The 21,862-nt window shown below is 46.4% G+C and overlaps 2 protein-coding genes across 2 annotated transcripts; both read left to right on the top strand.

Moving 5' to 3' along the window:
* Positions 1 to 3,705: 3,705 nt before the first annotated feature.
* On the top strand, positions 3,706 to 6,364 carry Tspyl1 (TSPY like 1). Its single transcript, XM_006984319.4, has one exon. It carries the CDS (start codon positions 3,805 to 3,807, stop codon positions 4,951 to 4,953), a length of 1,149 nt encoding a protein of 382 aa, XP_006984381.2. The 5' UTR covers positions 3,706 to 3,804; the 3' UTR covers positions 4,954 to 6,364.
* A 9,830-nt stretch (positions 6,365 to 16,194) lies between these two features.
* On the top strand, positions 16,195 to 21,510 carry Tspyl4 (TSPY like 4). The gene has a single exon (XM_006984318.4). The coding sequence runs from the start codon at positions 17,556 to 17,558 to the stop codon at positions 18,891 to 18,893; it is 1,338 nt and encodes a 445-aa protein (XP_006984380.2). The 5' UTR covers positions 16,195 to 17,555; the 3' UTR covers positions 18,894 to 21,510.
* The last annotated feature ends 352 nt before the right edge of the window (positions 21,511 to 21,862 follow it).

The following is a 21,862-nucleotide window of genomic DNA, read 5'->3' as shown; positions in this document are numbered from 1 at the left end:
AATGACTGTTGACTGGGCTAGGCACCAGCCTATGAGTAAAGCAGAGTATCATTAGGAATCGTTTCATTGGCTTTTTTTCCCCCCTGCTAGTCATGTTTGGTTCTATCCTAGGTCTCTGGGCTATTCAGTCTCTGGGTCCTGGCCCTCCAGGCAGTGTTAGTGGTGGACTCTCTCTGGTGGCCTGGGTCTCAAGCTGGACCAGTCATTGGTTGGCCACTCCCCCAATTTCTGCACCACCCCAGCACATCTTGTCGGCAGGACAAACTGTAGATCAGAGGTTATGTGGCTGGTTGGGATCCCAATCCCTCCAGGGGAAGCCTTGCCTGGTTACAGGAGAAGGTGGGTTCAGACTCTCATCCCCCATTGCTAGGAGTCTTACCTAGGGTCACCCTAGATAAGTTTCCATTGCACTAATGTGGTGATATGTGTCCCCCAATATATTGTGCGCCCCAATAAACTTATCTGGGGGGTCAGAGAACAGAACAGCCACTATATTAAACATAGAGGTTAGGCAGTGGTAGCACACGCCTTTAATCCTAGCATTCGGGAGGCAGAGATCCATCTGGATCTCTGTGAGTTCAAGGCCACACTGGGAACAGAGCCAGGCATGGTGGTACACACTTTTAATCTCAGGACTTGAGATCTCATGCCTTTGTTTGGGAAGGACACATGCCTTTAATCCCAGGAAGAGATGGCAGGAAGCAGAAAGGTATATAAGGTGTGAGGACCAGGAACTAGAGGCTTTTAAGCAGTTCCGCTGAGACTCTCAGGGGTGAGGATTCAGAGGCTTTCAGTCTGAGCCTTCGTGGAAACAGGATCGGCTGAGGAGTTGGCAAGGTAAGATTAGCTGTAGCTTATTCTGCTTCTCTGATCTTTCAGCTTTCACCCCAATAGCTGGCTCTGTTTTTTTTTTTTCATATTAATAAGACTGTTTAGCAATTCGTCTTACACACTAAGTTTCTAGCTTGTCCCTGAGATGCCCCCTCCCCCCAATTTCCGTTGTCTCTCCCCGCACCTGATCTCTCCTGTTCCCATCTCCAGTGCCCCCTACCCCACCCCACCTATCCACCTGAGATGCTGGCACATCTTTTTGATATTATGTGAGACAGTCAGTACTTGTAGTAATACTGTTCCTTCCCAATTATACATAAATGAAAAACAAAAGGATGAATTCCACTGTTTCGTCTCTATCAAGCATTTATTCGTTGCGTCCCTGCTGTCTCTTTGTATGGCATTTTAGTTCCCGCAAGCCTGCCTTCCCCCATGATGCTGTGTCTAGAAAAACGCGGAATCAAACTGTCCCACGATGGAATGCTGTGCTCTTCAGTTTAGCAGCCGCTACTCAGATCTCACCACTCAAAGGAAAGGAAGTGACTGTGGCTGACCAGCTCAAAATTGTATTGCTCTTTGATTGATATAAAAATACTAGCCACACGGGAACGGTGGTTTTTTTATTAGTCAAGTGTAGCACGAACAATGTCGTAGCTGCATTAGTGTGCAAATATACTTCCTATGTTCCCGGGCTCCACCTCTTCTCCAGCTGGTTAGTTTTTCTCCAAAGTAGGAACCAAGTCAAATTTCATTTCCTCCATAAGCATACACCGGATACTCTCATCTGCATGAACGACTTTGTCTTTGAACTCTGTGTCCTTACCGCTCTAAAGGAAATCATTAAGTAGTCTATAAAAATTTAATTAAAATATACGTAAGCTTTGTCATAAAAGTAATATTACTATTTTCTATTAAATGAAACCTTATAATGCTAGATACTTTCTACATCATTTTTTATTTTATACATCTTGTGTCATCTTCATATTAGGGTTCGAAAATATGAATGGTAATTTCCATTTTAAATATAAACATTTCTTTAGAATCACTGATTTATTAATTTTGTGCGTGACATAGGGGCACTGGCATTGGTCAGAGGTCAACTTGCAGGAATCATTTTCTTTCTTCCATGTTGGTCTTAGGGATAAAACTCACCCTTAGGCTAGGTGGCAAGCACCTTTCCCTGAGGAGCCATCTTGCCGGCCCCATTTTTTTTTTTTTTTTATTAGAAAACTGTGGCCTAGAAAGGTGAGGTGACTTGTCCAGGTCAACTAGCCAATGAACGATGGAGCTAGAATTTGAATCAAGTCCAAGACTGGTGGGGACCTTTTCAGGCGGAACCAAGTGGGGCACTTCAGTCTGATGGTTCCTGGAACATCAAAATAAACTAATCCTGAGATGCATCTTTTAACAATCGTAGTTTAATGGGAATAACAGATTGTGGGTCAATTTACAAGACTCCAGGTCTGTCCTAGGCTCATTGTCACTTTCTAAAGGACAGGTGGCTCCCTCTAGTGAGAGTTAATGGGAATAACATAGCCAGCAAATATTTAAAAGTGAAAATACGTTTCTTGGTGAGTGTGTGTGTCGCATTTTTTAACCCAGAACTTCACCAAAATTTAATTACAATTTCAGAATACCTGATATGGACATCCGGGTCAGGCTTAATCCACAGTGACTTTTATGAGAAGTATAACTTTCTAACGACGCCACCATCACAGGGCATACTAAAACCGCCATTACTAGAACTTTTATGGTAAAATTGTTATATTAAGTTTTTCTATTTATGTGTGTATTGAGGTTATATTGTCTACGAACTTCATTGCAAGAAGGTGAATAATGTCTTGGAAATATTTGTTAGACAAAACGTGACATTTGTTCTGATAATTTTGACAAAATACTGAATTTGAGGACCAGGCATAGCTACCTGCTTTTTTTTTTTTTTTTTTTTTTTTTTAATAACAGAAATGAAATGAATCAATCTGTCCTTAAATATGAATCTGTGTGTGGATGAGGAGGGAGAAAATATGTCTCAACTTGACACTGCGTTTCTGCTTTTATATTAGAGTGGCGTCATATTCTGTTCGGAGGGCATCGGAATCAAACCTCTGGGGGCTCACATCAGTCCTCTGTCATTTTCTGCTTCGTTTTAGCAAGCGACTCGGTTTCTCCTCGTCTCAGCTCCACTGTGAGTAAAAGGAATGCCATCAACACTTCACAGGATTCTTGTTAAGAAACCATATGACGTGGTGTTTATCACAGCAAGAGAGCAATCCTTAACTATAACCACAAAACATCTTCCAGGAAAAACAAAAAACAAAAAACAGGAATTCCTAAACAAACCCACAGAGCTTTGTTCCCCAGCAACGTCAAGAGACTGGAAGTGAATTGCGTTTTGATTATTGTTTTGAGCCGGGATGGGGGGGTGGGTTGGTGGGGGGGGCGTCTCCCTCTGTAGCCCAGGTTAGCCTAGAAGTCGCGATCCTCCCCAGCACCGGCGGGCCGGGATGCGACCGTCCAGGACCCGTGGTCCTAGGAGGTTAGAATCCACAGTGGGGGGACGGACCTTTGGCATCCGCCTCGGTTAAATACGGACATTTCTGCTCCCGGCTCTTCCGGATGCCCGGCGACACTGTCACCCTTTCCCACATCGCTGGAGAGCGGAAGGCGGTCCGCCGCTGCCCGCCCCCCGGCTCTCCGAGGACGACGCGCACTCCTCGGCGGGCATCCACGGGACCATGGCAACCCGCAGCCCCGGAGACAAGGGCAGCCAATCCGGGCGGCGGAACCAATTCCCCGGGGGCGGCCGCCAGCTCTCGCGAGACCCGCGGGGCTGCCGCTCTGACGTCACCGCCCCGGAGACAGGGGCGGGGCGTAGCGGGCGCGGCGGCGGCGGCGGTGGCGGCGGCGGCGTGGACTCCCGGAGGGAGGGGGACTCGGGTGTCCGCTGCGGGTTGTGGCGCCACCGTCCCGGACATGAGCGCCCCGGAGCCGGGCGAGGGGACCACCCTTGTCCCCCGCAGCCGCGGCCTCCGCGATGCGGCTGACGGTGTCCCGGGGAACCCAGGCCGGCTGCCCGGCGAGGAAAGCTCGGCGACCGTGGTGGTGACAGGTGAGGCCCGCGCGGAGACCCCGGCGCCCCGGGGTGTCGGGGGGACCGCAGCCCGGCAGGGAGAGACTCCGCCTCCCGCCGAGGGTCCCCCGGCTGCCGCGGCTCCGGAAGACGGGGAGCAGCAGGCCCTGGAACCTCGGGGCACCGAGGCGCAGGCCGACGACGCGGAGACCGAGCCGGGCACCGTGGCGGTGGCAGCCGCCGAGGAGCAGCAGCCCGGAGTGGCGGCCGAAGGAAAGGAGGAGGAGGAGGAGGGGATGCAGGTGGAGCAGAAGCCCGAGGAAATGGAGATGCTCATGGAGGCGAGTGGAGAGGCCAGGGAGGTGCAGGAGGAGGAGGAGGAGGCAGAGGCAGGGCCCTGGCATCTGGGCATCAATCTCCGCATGAACCCGCTGGAGGCCATCCAGCAGGAACTGGACACTGTGAACGCTCAGGCCGACAGGGCCTTCCAACATCTGGAGCAGAAGTTTGGGCGGATGCGGCGACATTACCTGGAGCGGAGGAACTACATCATTCAGAATATCCCAGGCTTCTGGATGACTGCCTTCCGGAACCACCCCCAGTTGTCGGCCATGATCAGGGGTCAGGATGCAGAGATGTTAAGGTACGTAACCAATCTGGAGGTGAAGGAACTCAGGCACCCCAAGGCCGGCTGCAAATTCAAGTTCTTCTTTCGGAGAAACCCCTACTTCAGGAACAAGCTGATCGTCAAGGAGTATGAAGTGAGGTCTTCGGGTCGGGTGGTGTCTCTTTCCACGCCGATCATCTGGCGGAGAGGACACGAGCCGCAGTCCTTCATCCGCAGAAACCAGAACCTCATCTGCAGCTTCTTCACCTGGTTTTCAGACCACAGCCTTCCAGAATCCGACCGAATCGCTGAGATCATCAAAGAGGACCTGTGGCCAAACCCACTGCAGTACTACCTGTCGCGTGACGGAATCCGTCGGCCCAGACGCCGCCCGATAAGAGAGCCAGTGGAGATTCCCAGGCCCTTTGGCTTCCAGTCAGGCTAACCCTTGCCTCTGAAAAGACCCCTGGAGCAAGTCCCTTCTCACCTGTGTTTGAGCAAATGCAACGGGTATGCAGTGTTTTTGTTTTTTTTTTCCCTGCTGACTCTTCTGCATCGAGATGAAGACCGTAGACATGCTTCTGCTTTCACATGGCCGCCGTGCTGTTGTGTATTAGTATCTGCTTGTTCACGACCCTTTCTGAGCTGCACACATGGTACTGACGGCTACACAGCTTTCACACTCCTGGGACTCGGTTGTGTTCAGTCTGCCACCTGTTGACTGCCACCTGGACTTTGTTTGCTTTGTCTAGGGGCCCTTTTTTTTTTTTTTTATTTACCTGTTGAGCATGTGGCAATATGGACACCAAGTTTGCAGACCATTACTGGGCATTAATGATATTGCAGGAGAACAGGAGTGGGCCGCCTTTTGTCGGTTTTTTGTGACTTTTTCTGCACCACTTTCCAATACTGCTTGCTCTTGGCTATACCAAGCTCCACTGACGCTTGCCAAGGTTCCTCACACTCACTCTCCCATCTTTCTCCTGTTACTTTAAGTGAAAAGATGTAGTTCAGAAATACTGCAAGGTCAGTATTCGTAGTCCATTTAGACTGGTAGCATTTCCAGAGAGGAACTCTTGACTGCCTTGTCTCCTCTCTTCCCAACTCCCCAGCCTGGTTAGCAAGTCCTAATAGGCTTATAGGGAGCTGAAACTAGTTGGGAACGGAGGAGATCTTGTTCCTCATAACGTATGGAAGAACTAAAGGGATTGTGATGGGTACCTTAAGCAGGGAAAGTGAACTGAAAAGGGTTAGGATCAAAGTAAGTCAGATAAAACGGGGCTGAAGATGAACACAGGGCTGACAGAGCTTTCAAGTCCTGGTTGGTTAATGGTGATGTGAAAAATAACTTTCTCAGGATTGCAATAGAAACATTATAGGGAGTTTGAGTGTTAAATGTTGCCTAGACAATGGTTCTTTTAGGAAACAGTACAAGTCTGGGTTATTTTTCTCTTTTTATATGTGGCCTGATGTATCTGAAAGAGTAATATTGTGCCCATTTTACCAACATTTAGTAAAATGCTATTTGTTTCTATTTACTGGGAAAGTTTAAATACTTTCTTTTGCATTTATTTGAAACCATTTCCAAGAACAATAATCTTGACAATACTTAGACTTAATGAATATTCATAACAATTTTCCATATTAATCTAAATTATTAGAAACGTAGTTTAGATAATTTGGTCTTTATCAAGTTTGTCAAATTATTGTCTTCATGGAAAAGTAGGTATGTGACTTGACTGTTTTGGTAGCCTCTTAAATTGCACAATAGTTGTACTCTGTCAAATTAGAACTGTACTAGGAGTATATTTGTTGTCACTTACATGCAAGATGGTAAATAAAAGCATGGCACTCTGTTGGATGGTTTATTTTTCACTTTGGCCATACACTGCTTTAGTAAGTTTGTAGAACTGATGAGATTGTGGAATTACCAAATTTCTTAAATGGACACCACCGACATTATCCTGAAGGTATGACCAGAGAGCACAGTGCTGTGTCTTCAGGGCACAAGTGTCGTTGATACTGTCCTTGTCCTGTCGCTTTAAAATGTTGACAGTTACAGCTGCTCACAAGATGTCCCTAACTTCCGCACAGCTGTGCACCACCAGCCCCTTCCCTTCCTTCCTCGGGCTCACAATTTCTGCCTCCACCGATGATATTTCCATGTTTAATTCTAATGTACATTTCATAAGCAGGCACTTAGGCAGTCCTTACCATGGAATATACTGTTTCCAGACCTTCTTTTTAACTTTATCCTCCATTGGTCAAATCTTCAAGGCCTGTCATAGTAACTCCTCTGCCTTGTATTTCTCCTCCTCTGTTACTGGAAAATAACATAATTATTCATGTGGTGAATTACCCAAGTTCTTATTAGGGCATTCTGCTAGGTCTTGAGAAGTAAAATAAAAAGATTCCATTCTTTTCAGTGTTAAAACATTGTCACACCTGATATGCAAACACCACCATGATACAGTAAATAAAGATATTTCACATTTTCACTTTTTCTTCCCTCTGAGTTTAGAAACCTGGTGAAAATAGTTAAGTGTATTTCACTTCCTTAATTCAGCTACCATGTTTTGCACATAGTTGTGAGCAAATTGTTGAATGACAGAATGAACCACTCAGATCAAAGAGGAAGATGCCCAGAAAGACTTGAGGTAATCTCGCCTTAAAAACCATGGTGATAGTTTTCAGAGCCAGGGTGATACTTGGGTCTTGGCAGCTGCAGGGGCCCGTGTCTAGGTTCATGACCCTGATGCAGTCATGCATCACTATCATGCATCCACTATCTCTTGATATCTGAGGCTCCTGATACCATCAAAAATGAGAGGATAGGGAATGTACAGAGTTGGCCCCGCCCCTCACTGGCTGTAACACTAGGGAGAACTGGTCTTACCCCTCACTGGTAGAAACACTCCGGAGAGAGAGTCCTACACCTCATTTGGGCAGCACAGTAGAGCTGACCCTGTTCGCAGGGGCATGGGCGAACTGGCCCTGAAGGCATGAGAATGGGAGAGTAGGTCAGGCCGCTCCCATCTGCCATGTGGTAGTGTGGGTGAGGGAGAGATGCCCTTCCATCTTGCCTCTACTGCCTCCAGCTGGAGAGGGAGCTGACCCTTCCCTTGACCAGCTGTAACACTTGGCAAAGCGAGCTCTACTCCTCCTCTGGGGCAGCACAGTGGAGCCCACCCTATTGACCAGGGCACAGGTAAGCTGGCCTGAGGCTGGCCTGAGAACATGAGCATGGGAGACCTGTGCCTGTCCTGCATCTGCCATATGGTAGCATGGGTGGGCGAGAGATGCCCGCCCCCATCAACAGCAGAAGTTGGTGTGAGAGCTGGTCCTGAGGTCCTAAGAGCAGGAGAGCTTCCCCTGCCCTCCACCCACCACTCAGGAGAGCAGACCCTGCACCTCACCTCACAGTACGGTAGAGCCAACCCTGTTGGTGGAGGGGTAGGTGAGCCAGCCCCCAAAGTGAGCATGGGAGAGCTATCTGTCTCAGATGCTGCTATCTGATTCAGCATCTGTCATGCGGAGGTGTGGATGGGGGAGAGGTGCCTCTCCTTCCCCCTTCCCCCTACAGCCTGTGACAGAGGAGGGAGTTGGCCCTCCCCCTTACCAGCTGCATCACTGAGGAAAACAGGTGCTGTTCCTCACCTGGGCAGCACAGTAGAGCTGACCCTGAAGGTGGAGGTGTGGGAGAACCCACCCTGAGAAGGTGAAAGGGGAGAACTAGCCCCGCCCCTTGCTCATGGCTGCCAGGGGTGAACTAACCAGGGCAATGTTAGAGAGCTCCCCCTGGTGGTGAAGCCGGGAGAGCTGGAGGGCTGACCAGCCTTGCAATTACCCAGGCCCAGAACCAGGGTTACGCATTGGCCCACCGCGACATATACACCATCTGTGATCTGCTAGAGCATGAGAGTGGGGGAGTGTGTGTGGGGGGGGAGGGTGGTGAGGGATGAGAATCCGGTCCTGTGGGCCCAGGGTTGCACGATGTCCATGACACAGGGCAGCAACAGGATGTCCAGGAAAAGTCCTAGTGAGGGCCCTGCGTCGATGGTGTAGCGGAGACCAGGGACCTCCAATCAGACCAATGATTCTTTGTGATGAATGCCTGCATGTAAAAATGGATGGTTAAAGGAGTTTACTGTGTGATTCATTGTGCCACACTACAGCTTCCATAACGAGATTTTCCCCTTCTTCCTTTTTTTTCTCTTAAATTTTTATTTTCTTTTATTGAGGGTGGGTAGGTGGGATCAAGATGCATGATGTGAAAGACACAAAGAATAAATAAAAAGAAAGATTAAAAGAGCCAGAGGAATAGTGCCTGTTTAAGCTTTTAGATTTTCATTCATTAGTACCAGGCCAACACTGATCTTACTGAAGAGCGTTCTGACTTACAAATTAAGGGATGTGAAATCACCTGGTCACTGTCATAAGGTCTGCTCAGGATCTACTGCCTTGTAAATAGTGTTGATATACTCAAATGCAATTTTCCCTAGGGCACTGCCAAGAATGTGGGCCTTCCTTCCCATTTCCGAACATTACAGTGTTCACAAGACAATTCCCTGACAGCTTCAACTCCAATCTGTTCCTTTCCATCACACCTAAACAAGGAACTTTTAAGGGTAGCTCTAGTCTAGCAGGATGAACATTATGGATCATATTAAAGATGCCCCACTCAAGGCTGACTGAATCTCTGGAAGTAGTGTTCAGCAACCATATTTGCTCACGCTCTAGGATGGAGGTGTGTGAGACAAACTGCTAAACGGTCTTATTAATAAAAACCCCAGAGCCAGATATTGGGGTAAAAACTGAGAGATCGGGGAATCGGAAAGCAGCCAGTCATGTTCTTACCACTAGAAATCCTCAGCCCAAGATACCTACTTCCTGTATACCCAAGGCTACATGCCTTTCTGTCCCTGCCCTCTTACTTCCTCTCTCTGCCCAGCTACATCACTTCCTCTTTCTGCCCAGCTCTGTCACTTCCTGTCTGTCTGTACAGACCTCCAGACCTCCATTGTTAGTGCTGGGATTAAAGGCGTGTGCTACCCTTGCCTGACTTCTATGTTTACTATAGTGGCTGGCTTTTTCCTCTGACCTTCAGATAAACTTTATTGGGGTGCACAAATAAAATATCACCACAGAGGTGTTCAACCATTTCGGCTTCTCTAGGTCATATTAGAAGAGAATTATCTTATTTTGAATGTTAGATTGAATCTTTATGTGTTTCCTTTGAAAACTGTCAAGTAACATATGTATGTTGATGAAAAATAGAGTTGTAACTTTACCAAAATACAGTTTTCCCAGAAATCTTGAAATCTGTTTTCAAACTATATCAAACTGAAAAGCAAGGCTACATGTTTTTTTTTTATTATTGCTGTATACAAAACTGCTCAGCCAATGTGTTGAAACACTTAAAATTGTTTGTCTTAATTTGAGCTTGTCCTAATTCCAGTTTCATCTGGATTTCTATTATAGTTGGAAACATTGCGTTAATGAGTAAGTTTTCATTTTTAATACATAGGCTTAATCCATTTAAATATAAAAATATTAAATCTTTAAGCCAGTTTTTAATTATTAAGTTCTGACACAAATTCAGCTTTTGATTCCATAAACAACTTGATAACATGTCCTAAACCATAAAATATTTTCAACATTTGGTCTCAACTTAGCCATCTTACTTTTGAAAAGTAAATGATGTCTCCATAGTCAACATCAACACTTTAGAGGAATTCCTGAATTGGCTATGATTCGATCATTGGTTCTTCCAAGATTCACAGGTTGGTGACAATATGCACGATATTGTCCATTTATAACGATTTTGTGCATACATTTCATTGTTGTGTTTTGCAGTCATACTTCTTCAAACATGGATTTGGGACAATGGTTACACTGTCTTCTGTTACATTACAGCCCCTGCTCCTTTATCTTCTGTCTCCAAGGCATTAGCAGTAACTACTAGACATGTTGACAGTGGACAAGACAATCCCTTTAGCTTATTTTTTACTGCTTGGTATAAATCTTTTGATCTAGTTGTCTTCTAATAGCATGAAAGAAGCCATTTCTTCAGGAGCATGATGGTCATAAATGTTTAACAACAATGGCAAGATGAACTGTGTTTACGGCATCATTGTGGCGACCCATCATTTAAGCATCAAATGTAAAATCTACTCCTCGTAATTCATCATCCGGTTTCCTCAAATTACATGCTTATAGCCTGGTGAAACAAACTGATTTTAGAACTATTACTCTTAAAGGAGATATCAAACCATGTTCCATCCATGATTTAATAAACTTACCACCAGTAAACAGTTCTGATATTTTTTGCCATTAAATATGCTAACACATAAATAGATTTTGCAATAAAATCCCTCTGAGCTGTTACTTAGACAAGTTTTCTGTTGAAAAGGGAGATTTATGTTTTTCAGTTCAGGTGTTTTGTCCTTATGATGCAGTCTGTGGAACACACTGAATTTGCCAGCTTGGCTTTGCATACAATGTCTGTCTTCTCAAATTAAGTCTGTAAAAATTTGTCCAAATTCCCTGCAATTTAAGCTGAGAGCCTTGAAGTCATCTTTTTAATTTTTTTTTTTTTTTTTTTGGTTTTTCGAGACAGGGTTTCTCTGTGTAGCTTTGCGCCTTTCCTGGAGCTCACTTGGTAGCCCAGGCTGGCCTCGAACTCACAGAGATCCGCCTGGCTCTGCCTCCCGAGTGCTGGGATTAAAGGCGTGCGCCACCACCGCCCGGCCATCTTTTTAATTTTTGTAGCAACCCTCCTTCATCCATAATTTTTCTTTTTTGATATTGTAGGGGCTATGTTGGAGATGAAAAATAATTGACAAGGGGTTATGTTTGCTTATATCATGAAAAGTAATTGGCAGGAAAATAGGAAGGTTTGGGGCTTTCCCATCTCACCTGTGGATGTAGCATGAAGCACAGGGCTGACTGTAGAGTATGGTGAGTGATGTGTGGAGTTCAGTGAGGTGTCAAGTAACCCTAGTAACACAGGAGAATATTTTCCTGTCTTCTAAACAGCATTCAATGCCTATTGTTTACAATAGGAGACTGCATCATTATTGATCACCACTGTGTCTCACTCACCAAGTCACTATGAGCACATGTAACCTATGATGGTACCACTTCAAGTGTCTGCACTCAGAAGACAGCATCCTGGAAATGCATACCACCATCAAACTGAAGCCTTTGTAAACACATTCATAGCTGTATCAACAATTTAGTGTATGCTGTTATTTTCTAATTCCATCATTTCTGGCTCATTATTTCCATATACAGGTTCATATCTTCAATATAGGTTCAGCAAAAAGTCTATTACCCAAGATATAAATAATATGGACTGCATTCATTTTTTCATTTCAAGCACTTGTACTCTATTGTGGCAGCTTCTAATTTTGTCACAAATTATATATATAATTCTAAATATGTATAGCTTGATGTTAGTTTAATGTCGTCATCCCCCCCCCCAAGATTATAACTGTTTCTTGTCTTTACAAATATAACTTCTGATGTTTACTGGGCAGATTAAGTTGCTTGGCTACACTTGCCCTCACAGCAGAATGAACCAAAGAAATTCAAATATTTTTGCATGTGTAAACTAGCTACTGAGAAAAAAGGAACTGGCATCCTTATGAAATGTAGAGTAGAACTGGCCGTGGTGGCGCACACCTTTAATCTCTCCAGAGGCAGGTGAATCTCTGAATTCAAGGCCAGCCTGATCTAAAAGTGAGTTCCAGGACAGCCAGAGCTGCACAGAGAAATCCTATCTTGAAAAAACAAAAACAAAAGGAAAAAGAAAAGAAATGTAGAATATGTACATTTCTTGGATTTAGTCAATGGAGTGATGGCTTTTTTAAAATATAACTTTTTATTGAGTCTTTGGGTATTTCACATCATGTACCCTAATCCCACTTGTTTCCTTGTCTTTCCATATCTGCCCTTCATCCTTGTAGCCTACCCCAATCAAAGTTAATTTAAAAAAAAAAAAAAACCGCTCCTCTGTCAAATACAGTGTTCTGTGCATGTACCGTTCTACTCCTCTGTCTTCCCCAATCTCCATCACAGAATCTTTCATTGTAGTGGCATTCGAAGTCGCCGTGTGTCACATAGTGTCCCCTTTGCCCCATCAGCCCACACTGCTTTTCTTTCAAATGTTTACTGCAATTAGTCATTAGGGCTAGTTCAAGGCCTTTGGCTTCTGCTACCACATCAATCCTGGACCCTCAGAGAAACTCTCAGACATCCTGCTCTTGCCCTGAGTTGTGGGGAGGTCCTGCAGTTATGGATTGGCAGGGCCGACCCCTTCCCACGCTCCAGCAGCTCCTCAATGGAGAAGATGTTGGGGTGGGTCAATTCAAAGGCCCGGCTCTGGGCCTGGGTGGTAGTTGAACTGGTCAGCCTGCCAGAATTCCCTCATCCACACCACCAGAGCCAGCTCCCCCTCTGCCCAGGCGAGGGACAGGACCAGCTCTCCAGCATCTGCATCCCTTTGGGCAAGAGGTTGGGCCAGCTTTCCCATGCCCATGTCATAGGGGCTGGCTCTCCAGTGTCTCGCCACCAAGGCCAGTTCTCCCACACTGCCCAGACGAGGGAGCAGGACCAGCTCTCCCACCAGCAACATCAACAAGAGGTAGGACCAGCTGTCTTGGGTCCTTGACAACAGGGCCTGCTTTCCCAGGCTGCCCAGACAAGATCAGCCAGAGAGAGTTGGGGGCAGCTCACCCACATCCAAGCCATGGAAGCCAGCTCTCCTGTCCACTCACTCGAGGGCCAGGACTGGCTCTCCTGCACCCATGTGTTGGTGCCAACTCTCCCAAGCGCATGTCACCCTTGGTACCACTGTGTGGTGGCTGGGGGTGTGGGAGGGGGCAGGGCCATCTCGGGGCAGTCCTCAGATGTCAACACGGCTTCTGGCAGCAGGTACAGATGCCGGACATTCTCACAGTCTTCTCTTGTAGCATGGGCCACTGACGTCCATCCAGACCCCGGCTGCATGGGGACAATAGACCCAGACATGGCCCTAGGCCACAGGAGGGGCCCACACAGCACCACAGTTTGGGTAGCTGAGCAGGGATCTCACATCACGGTGTTCCTCACATCAAGGTGTTCCTCACTGCCGTCCAGTTCCATCTCTCTTCATGGGGCACATTCTTTCCCATCTCTTCACAACATATTTTGCTTGTTTCTTGCTCTCGCATCTCTCCACCACGTACTTGCTCGTTTCCTCCCACTGTGCCTGGCCCAGCGAGGGCAGAGCACAGCCTGTGGTGTCCTCGCCAGAGTGATAGCTTCTAGCAAGCAATTAGTACTAGATTTCTACCCTCTTCAAACCCCAGATTCACTTAGAACAATACAAGACAGAGCGGTGATCATCTTCCTGTCTCCCCTCTCCCTATACATTATCGTATACTATGTGAATTTCAAGAAAGGAAAACAGTCATAGCCAGGTGGTGGTGGAGCATGCCTTTAATCCCAGCACTCGGGAGGCAGAGGCAGGCGGATCTCTATGAGTTCGAGGCCAGCCTGGGCTACCAAGTGAGTTCCAGGAAAGGCGCAAAGCTACACCGAGAAACCCTGTCTCGAAAAGCCAAAAAAAAAAAAAAAAAAAAAAAAAAAAAAAGAAAGGAAAACAGTCATAATATTTATTATAAAAGATTATAAAAGTAATATTAGATGGATTGGGAACTAGTAAGGTATTGAACTGGAGGATTATTTTCTTCTTTAAGAACTAGCTACGTCCTCCACAATTATTAATTGTGTGAGGGAAACAGATGCTGTAGATCAAATGTTTATGCCCCTCCAATTATATGTTGAAACATAAACCCCAGTGTGAGGGTAAAAGTGGAGTCTTTGAGAATCAATTTATTTGCTTATTGAGGGCTCAGTTGAGGATTAATATGGGGTCCCATTAGTATGGGATTAGTGCCACTATAAGAAGATCTCCAAATGTCCTCCTCATGTAAGGACACAGCAAAAAAGTGCTGCTTCTGAACCAAGAAGCAGGTCCCCACCAGACAGAAACTCTACTTTTGACTTCATAGTCTCCGGAACTCCAAGAAACAACTTCCTGTTGTTCATAGTTCACCCAGCCTAGGGTGTGTTGTTATAGCACCCCGAAATGACTAACAGGGTTAGGAGGGCTAGAGAGAGGGTTTAACACAAGGCTGCGATGGCATGTGGTCTTAATGTTTCAAAAAGTGCTCTCTTAACTGTACGTTTTGCACGTTTTCAGGATAGTATTATTAGTGAGCACACAAGGTCCTGAGTCAGGCTATGTGAGTGCAGAGCGAGGCTTCACCGTTTGCTGTGTGATCATAAATCAACTTCTCCTCACTTAGGTTCCATCTGAAGCAAAGTGGAGGTCATATATTTAAGTATGTAAAAGTATACAAAAGTGTGGGGGCCCAAATTACTCAGGGTCAGAGAATCTGAGCTCGCTTTACCCAGCAGGGCTGCATAAGGAGATGATTTGGCACGGGCGTGTTTACCAGGTGTTTGGAAGGGTCTGCACTTGGCTGTATGGTGTGCTTTGATCTAGCAACGGGAGATCTTTTGCCTCCCCCCTTGGTATGTTGTAAAGCGCCTTTTGAATAAACCTTTGAGGCTGGTGGGTATTGATCCAGGCCCTCCCGAAGCTATCCTCTGTTTCTGTCTTTCTTCTGGTCATTCAGGTGTCTCTTTCTATCTGATATTTTCTTAACCTTCTCTCCTCCTCCTAAGAACCCTAGAAAAGGTGGGGAAGGTAGGAGCTGGACTCCCTTGGCCTCCCACACAAAAGCACAACTGAATATAACTCACAATGAACATATAATTAAAAATACTATTATTCTGGAAAAAAAAACAGTCCTGAAGAATAACAGGGCATAGTTCATAAATTTGTTAGTATTTACTATATACTTCAGTAAAATTGTTTTATTTGACTATTATGTTTGAATTTCTGACTTCCCAGTAAATGAAAACACTCTATGAGATACTAGCTGGTACTGTATTAAATGTCAATGGAGCTGCTTGCTAGGTAGCATCATTGTCTTGCTGGGATGAGGAAAATGGTCATCATAAAACAACCAAAAATGTTAATGAGTAAAACCTAGGTAAGTTCTAAACTGGGTGTCAAAAGTCATGAGAACTACAGGAATCCAGAGGATCAACAATGCTAAGGTGGTGAGCAGTACAGAAGACAGAGCCGGGAAGAAGCAGTTTGTCACTAGTCCTAGTATGGATGGGCAACTTGATTTCTCAGTGCTTCCTGGATTTTTGGGTATGTTAAACAATGTGATTTAAATGTGCAATGCGATCTCTATAGACATTTAAAGGAGGGGCGTACTGTGAGGGATAAACAAATGATTTAGGAGACAGGTATAACCAAATCAAAGACGGAGGCAGGGTTGTTTCATCGGTAGAGAGATAAATCTTTAAAACATTGATAAATACAAGAGAAAAAAAAAGTCCACATGCGATTTTCTCATTGTTATGAAATGATATAATAGCAAACTTTTTTTTTTCTTCCTCCTGAATGGTCCTGTAACTTGGTTCAGCATTTGATGCTTCTCTGCATCTTGGTTTAGGCTGAAATCCAAGAGTGTCTGTTGTTCCCACAACAGTGTGAAGAGTCTTTAGGTAAAGAAACTGTGGGAGGTCAAAGAATAACTTAAAAGTCACAAAATCAATTGCAGCTCAATGTTTATTTGTTCACAAAGGAAGTAAAACAACACACTGACTTCAGCTCAGTAAGGCAGGTAGAACATTTGTTAAGAGGAAAAGGAAAGGGCCCAGAAAAATAATTGCTGTATTTTTTTTTTTTGCACATTTTTGGAGCTAATCTTTTTGCACATTTTTATTTTATTTGGATAACTGATTTATTTTCTAGCAGGAAGAGGCCAGTCTTTGCGTAAGGACACCCAACTTCAGAGTAGAAAGAAAAAAAAGTTGAACTTCATGATATGCCATTCATTGCTAGCCAGTGTCTCTCTCGTCACCCTCCAGTCTTAGTTGAACCGGGTACTACTTCCCCCAGGAGAGTTTTGGGGGTAATGCTGTTTTCCTTTAAACCCTCATTGCCAGACGCGTATTTGAGCGTAGCCATACTCTGGGGGAGAGTCAATTTCCCAACGCAAAGAGCTGTAATGCTTTGCTCTAACAGGAATTGAAACATTAAATATGCAGAATTTAAGTCTCTCTTTGGTCTTACCCATTCATAAGGGTTAACATTGGCATTCTGACTTTAGCAAACTAAGAGACAGTGGTGATTACACATAAATTCTCTAAGTTGACTTGAATGAATGACCTTTCTTCTTTTTAAGTAGATTTTTTTTTTAAGCTGAGGATTGAACTCAGGGCCTTGCACTTGCTAGGCAAGCGCTCTACCACTGATCTAAATCCCCAACCCTTAAGTAGATATTTTAAAGAGACTGCCTGGAAAAACAAAACAACAACAACAAAAAGCACCTGATCATTTGTGCATATGGCATTCATGTAGCCACCTGTAAGAAGCAGTTTTCTATTCATTTAAAAATGAAGAAATATCCAGACGCTTCATAGACATCGGGCAATGTATACAAACATCAAAATCGTCATAGAAATAAAAATTAACCTTATGAATGTCTTGTTTGCATGACAATAAAAACAGCAACGACACTTCTTTTTCAAAATCGGATTCTGCGCAATTCCTCAGTAGCCGCCATGAATTTCTGTCCGCAATTAAGGAAGGCCTGTGAGCTGGTGAATTCGTTTTTCTATTTCTGAGAAGCTCGATGAGATCTGATTTCATTAGACAATAGCTCCTATTTTTTTAATTTATTTTGAGACAGTGGTTTAGATACTGCTGAAATTAATTCAGAGATTTACGAATACACGTTAATATAATTCTGCATCCATTTATGTAAATAAACGCAATCTCCCAGATATGATTAAATTTACAGCATCGTGTGAAAAGACAAAAAGAATACACTTGATTGACAAGCATAATTACCTGGGTAGCGAGTTCTCGCGCTACAGCTAGAAGCAGCTGCTATCCTGACGTCACAGGTTGCCATGGTAGCAGCAGCCCGAAGGAAAAGGGGTGGAGCTAAGCACTCACTGCGGTGCTGCGCTGCGTCTGCAGAGGACAAGGAAGAAACCTCTGCAGGGCTGACATCTGCCAAAATGAGCGGCCTGGATGAAGACAACGAGCTCCCTCTCGCCAACACCACGACCCCCGCCCGTGCCCCGGAAGATCTGGATCTGAAGCAGAACCAGGAGCTCCGGGAGGAAACCGACGCGGCGCGGGCGATGGAGGCTGCAGGTGAGGCCGGTGCAGAGGGAGGCGCGCCCCCGGATTCCGAGCCCTGCGGCCCTGCGCTTTGCCTTGCAGCGGCTGAGAATCCCGATGCCGCAGCGGCAGCCGGAGAGGGGCTGGTGGATGCTCTGTCTCCATCAAAGGGCGGGGACGCAGCCTCAGCCCCTGTGGCAGCGGACGACAGCAATGAAAATGGCTGTCAGCCTGGAGAGCCGCGCAGCCCTGCTGGGCCGAAAGCTCTAGAAGCCTGTGGTGCGGTGGGCCTGGGGTCTCAGATGATCCCGGGGGCAAAGAAGACCAAGGAAATGACGGCGACCAAGTGCGCCATCTCTGCAGCCGCGGGGAAGGAGGGGGAAGCGGGGGCGGCGATGCAGGAGAAGAAGGGGGCACAGAAGGAGAAAAAGGTAGCTGGAGGAGGGAAGGAGGAGAATCGTCCCAGGGCCCCGAAGATCAATTGCATGGACTCGCTGGAGGCCATCGATCAAGAGCTGTCAAACGTAAATGCGCAGGCCGACAGGGCCTTCCTCCAGCTGGAGCGCAAATTTGGGCGGATGAGAAGGCTCCACATGCAGCGCAGAAGTTTCATCATCCAAAACATCCCAGGTTTCTGGGTCACCGCTTTTCGGAACCACCCTCAGCTGTCACCAATGATCAGTGGCCAAGATGAAGACATGATGAGGTACATGATCAATTTGGAGGTGGAGGAGCTTAAGCACCCAAGAGCAGGCTGCAAATTCAAGTTCATCTTTCAAAGCAACCCCTACTTCCGAAATGAGGGGCTGGTCAAGGAATATGAGCGCAGATCCTCTGGTCGAGTGGTGTCGCTCTCCACTCCAATCCGCTGGCACCGGGGCCAAGAACCCCAGGCCCATATCCACAGGAATCGGGAAGGGAACACGATTCCCAGTTTCTTCAATTGGTTCTCAGATCACAGCCTCCTAGAATTCGACAGAATAGCTGAAATTATCAAGGGGGAGCTGTGGTCCAACCCCCTACAATACTACCTGATGGGTGATGGGCCACGCAGAGGAGTTCGCGTCCCACCAAGACAGCCAGTGGAGAGCCCCAGGTCCTTCAGGTTCCAGTCTGGCTAAGCTCTGTCCTTTCGAGAAGCTTCTGCAGGAGAGTCCCACCACCTCCTCGGCTCGGCCAGCAGCATGAAGCCTTCTGTCTGCTTCCTCTTCTTGTTGGATTGTGTCCTTTGGTTCTTCTGAGTCTCCAGTAGTTTCAAGAAGATTGTGGCTCCCAAGTCTCTGCTCTTCTTTCTCTAGGCCATCACGATGTCTTGCATAGTGTTCATGGTGTTCCAAGTGCATGGCCTCCAAACTGCTTCTATGACAAGCTCACAGTGCTGTAGTTTGTACTGCCTTCCTTTGCATGGCTTGGTCCCTGTCTGTGATCATGGTCTTCTTCCAGTTTTTTAAAGTGGTTCTCTACCACAGGAAAGCTTGACACATCCTTAACCAAGAACTTGCCAGGTTTCATATTCTCTGCTGCGTCCCTGATATCTCTAGGTACTGTGATGAACTGTGATGTTGACCACTGCAAGATGGAACTGTATCCCAACCCAGCAATCAGCCCAACGGGACATTCCAACTGATCCTAGCTGTCTTCCTGGGCCTTTGCTATTTATTTATCCTGCTTGTTACGGGTATAACAAGCAGGTGGCTGGTGGGTTTGACTACTAGGTATGAGTGAAGTAACAGGTGAGGAGTGTTTTTATGTTACCACATTGGTTACTTTGGTTACTGTGCACCGTGATCAGCTACTGGTGAGTATGGAGGCCTGTGCAATTGCCCACTAGTTCTCTCCTGGTTGAGCTTTGCCCAGGCCAACACTGTTCCTCAGGAACTATCTAAGGACCTAAGCTCCTAGGCAGCCCACAGGACCCCCTTACTGTACCATTCATTACCCATGACTCTGTTCGCTATTGGGCAGGATGTGTAGTCCCATGCGGCAGTGCCCAAGGCATAGATAGCTGGAAGGGCTCCCTTCTAGCAGTTAGTTCTGAGCCCTAGCCAACAAATGACTCTGAAGGTAAACCCCTTCTTCCTCTGTCCACACCCACTCTGATTAAGTAAGTCAAAGCTGCCTAGGTTGGGGCAGTTAGAAATCATTTGTGGCACACAGGGTTTGCTGTGTCTTTCTCCCACTGACTCCACTGACTCTTTTCCTTTTCTTCCCCTGTTCCTTTCTCTTTGAAGCAGTCACAGCCAGAGACAGAAAAACAAAATAGGCAGCAAGGTTTTTTTTTCCCCTCCCCGACACCCCCCCCCCCCCCCCGGTTGTGTACAGGCAGGAAAAAGGTACTGTCAAGTCGACTCCAAATCTCTTGCTGCCCTCACTATATCACCCTTCTCTTGGGCAACGTCTGAAAATTTCAAGGGAGACCACCTCCACTCTTGCCTCCTCCTCCTCCATTCTAGCAGAGGCTGTGTATTTCTTAAGCTCTAGTTTGAGAAGCCCGGAGAAGAGGAAGAAGCAGCCAGAGGACAGACCCGCAGCCCCTGAGCAGGATGTGAATGAATGCAACTAACGCGGCACCCAGGTCCTACGTTTCTAACGACACAGCGGGGCATTTTCGGGCCTCGGCCTGTGGAATGACTAGAGAGCAGCAGTGTGCGTCATCCCTGTTGTCTGCCGGGCTGTGGCCCTTACTCATCAGCCTTTGAATTCCTCTCCCCTTGTCTCCATCCTAACAAAGGAGGAAGAGGGCTGTAGAGTGCATTGTGGGAGACTCCAAGCATCTCCCGAGGGATGGGGGATGTGGAGTCTGGGTTTGCCGGACACGCTCCTGTGGGTAGGCAGCGGTGCTGAGTCTGCAACGGCAGCCCTCGCCCACCCTTTCTGACTTAAAAGGATTTGTCTAAGGCTCCTCCAGAGCTCAGGAGGTCTCCATACCTTCAGTGGAGGCTGGGAATTTAAGGGGACTGGAGGGAAAGGGTAGCCCATTGCAGAGTGAGTTCTTCTAGGCCTGCTGTGATGATTGACATCTTGCAGGAGCCAGGTTGGGGGGAGGGGTCCCCGAGGCATGTTCCAGTGCAGAATGCGGAGATCAGGTGGGTTGGGATTTAAAGGGGATGCTTGGAGGATTTTCCTATAGTTTTTCCTAATTCTCAACTTCACCAATAGATCTTCTGTAAACAGACGTAAGTCTGGGTGTTTGTTCTTCAGATTTGAGGAGTGACCTTTGTCTGTGGGAGATCAATGGTGTGCACTCCTTATCCCACTGTGCTTGGCCAAACCCTATTATTCCCTGTCAGCTGACTGGCAGAATTGATGTTTACAAGCCTGCCTCTTGCTTCTAACTGAGACCAAGTGCAAACATTTGGATTTCTGTCCTTTGCAGTATGAAGACCTCCGTGAATATTCATTACTAGATTAACTTATTCTGATGTCTGTTCATATACAGCTGTATTCTTAGAAACACAATCCGCACAATGTGATCTTTAAAGTCTGAAGACTTTGTAAACCGTTGCTGTGTCTTGTACAAGTGGTTTCAAAAAGAAAAATGTAACTCGTCTTACTGATATTTCTTGCTGTAGTGATACTTGACATGTTCTTAACCAGTGTGGGGACTAGAATTGCTATCACACTAAATGAGAATCTTAGTCCTTTGTCTTCTCCTGTGTGCTTGAAGGAAAAATGTTACTGTTATGTTTCTTGTCTTCACCAAAAAGAAATAAATGAATAAAAATGAATAAAAAACTCTGTGCTGTCTGGGCTAATACAGGTTGGGCAATGATGAAATGCTTCACCTCTATTCACAGGGCAACAGAAACTGGGCAGACCAAATTTTTTTTTTCCCCCTTTGGCCAGCAGGTGAGAGGCTCTCTGAACTGGTTTTGAGGCTGCACAGAGAATAACTGGGGGGACTGGGTGTGGTAGCAACATTCCTGACTGCAGCTCTTGGGAGCCTCAGGAAGGAGGAGCTGGGGTCTGAGTCAGCTTGGGCTACAAAGCAACTCACAGGCAGCTGGGCTGCCATGTGTGTGTGTGTGTGTGTGTGTGTGTGTGTGTGTGTGTGTGTGTGTGTGTGTGTGTGTGTATACAAGATATAGTC

The sequence above is a fragment of the Peromyscus maniculatus genome, chromosome 16 (genome assembly GCF_049852395.1).
Source record: "Peromyscus maniculatus bairdii isolate BWxNUB_F1_BW_parent chromosome 16, HU_Pman_BW_mat_3.1, whole genome shotgun sequence".
In the NCBI taxonomy this organism is placed as follows: domain Eukaryota; kingdom Metazoa; phylum Chordata; class Mammalia; order Rodentia; family Cricetidae; genus Peromyscus; species Peromyscus maniculatus.
The sequence above is the reverse complement of the archived record's forward strand: the minus strand, read 5'-3'. Positions and strand labels throughout refer to the sequence as shown.

Bases quoted from the DNA above. Each gene is read 5' to 3' on its own strand.
- Tspyl1 (XM_006984319.4), top strand. From the start codon at position 3,805: ATGAGCGCCCCGGAGCCGGGCGAGGGGACCACCCTTGTCCCCCGCAGC.
- Tspyl4 (XM_006984318.4), top strand. From the start codon at position 17,556: ATGGTAGCAGCAGCCCGAAGGAAAAGGGGTGGAGCTAAGCACTCACTG.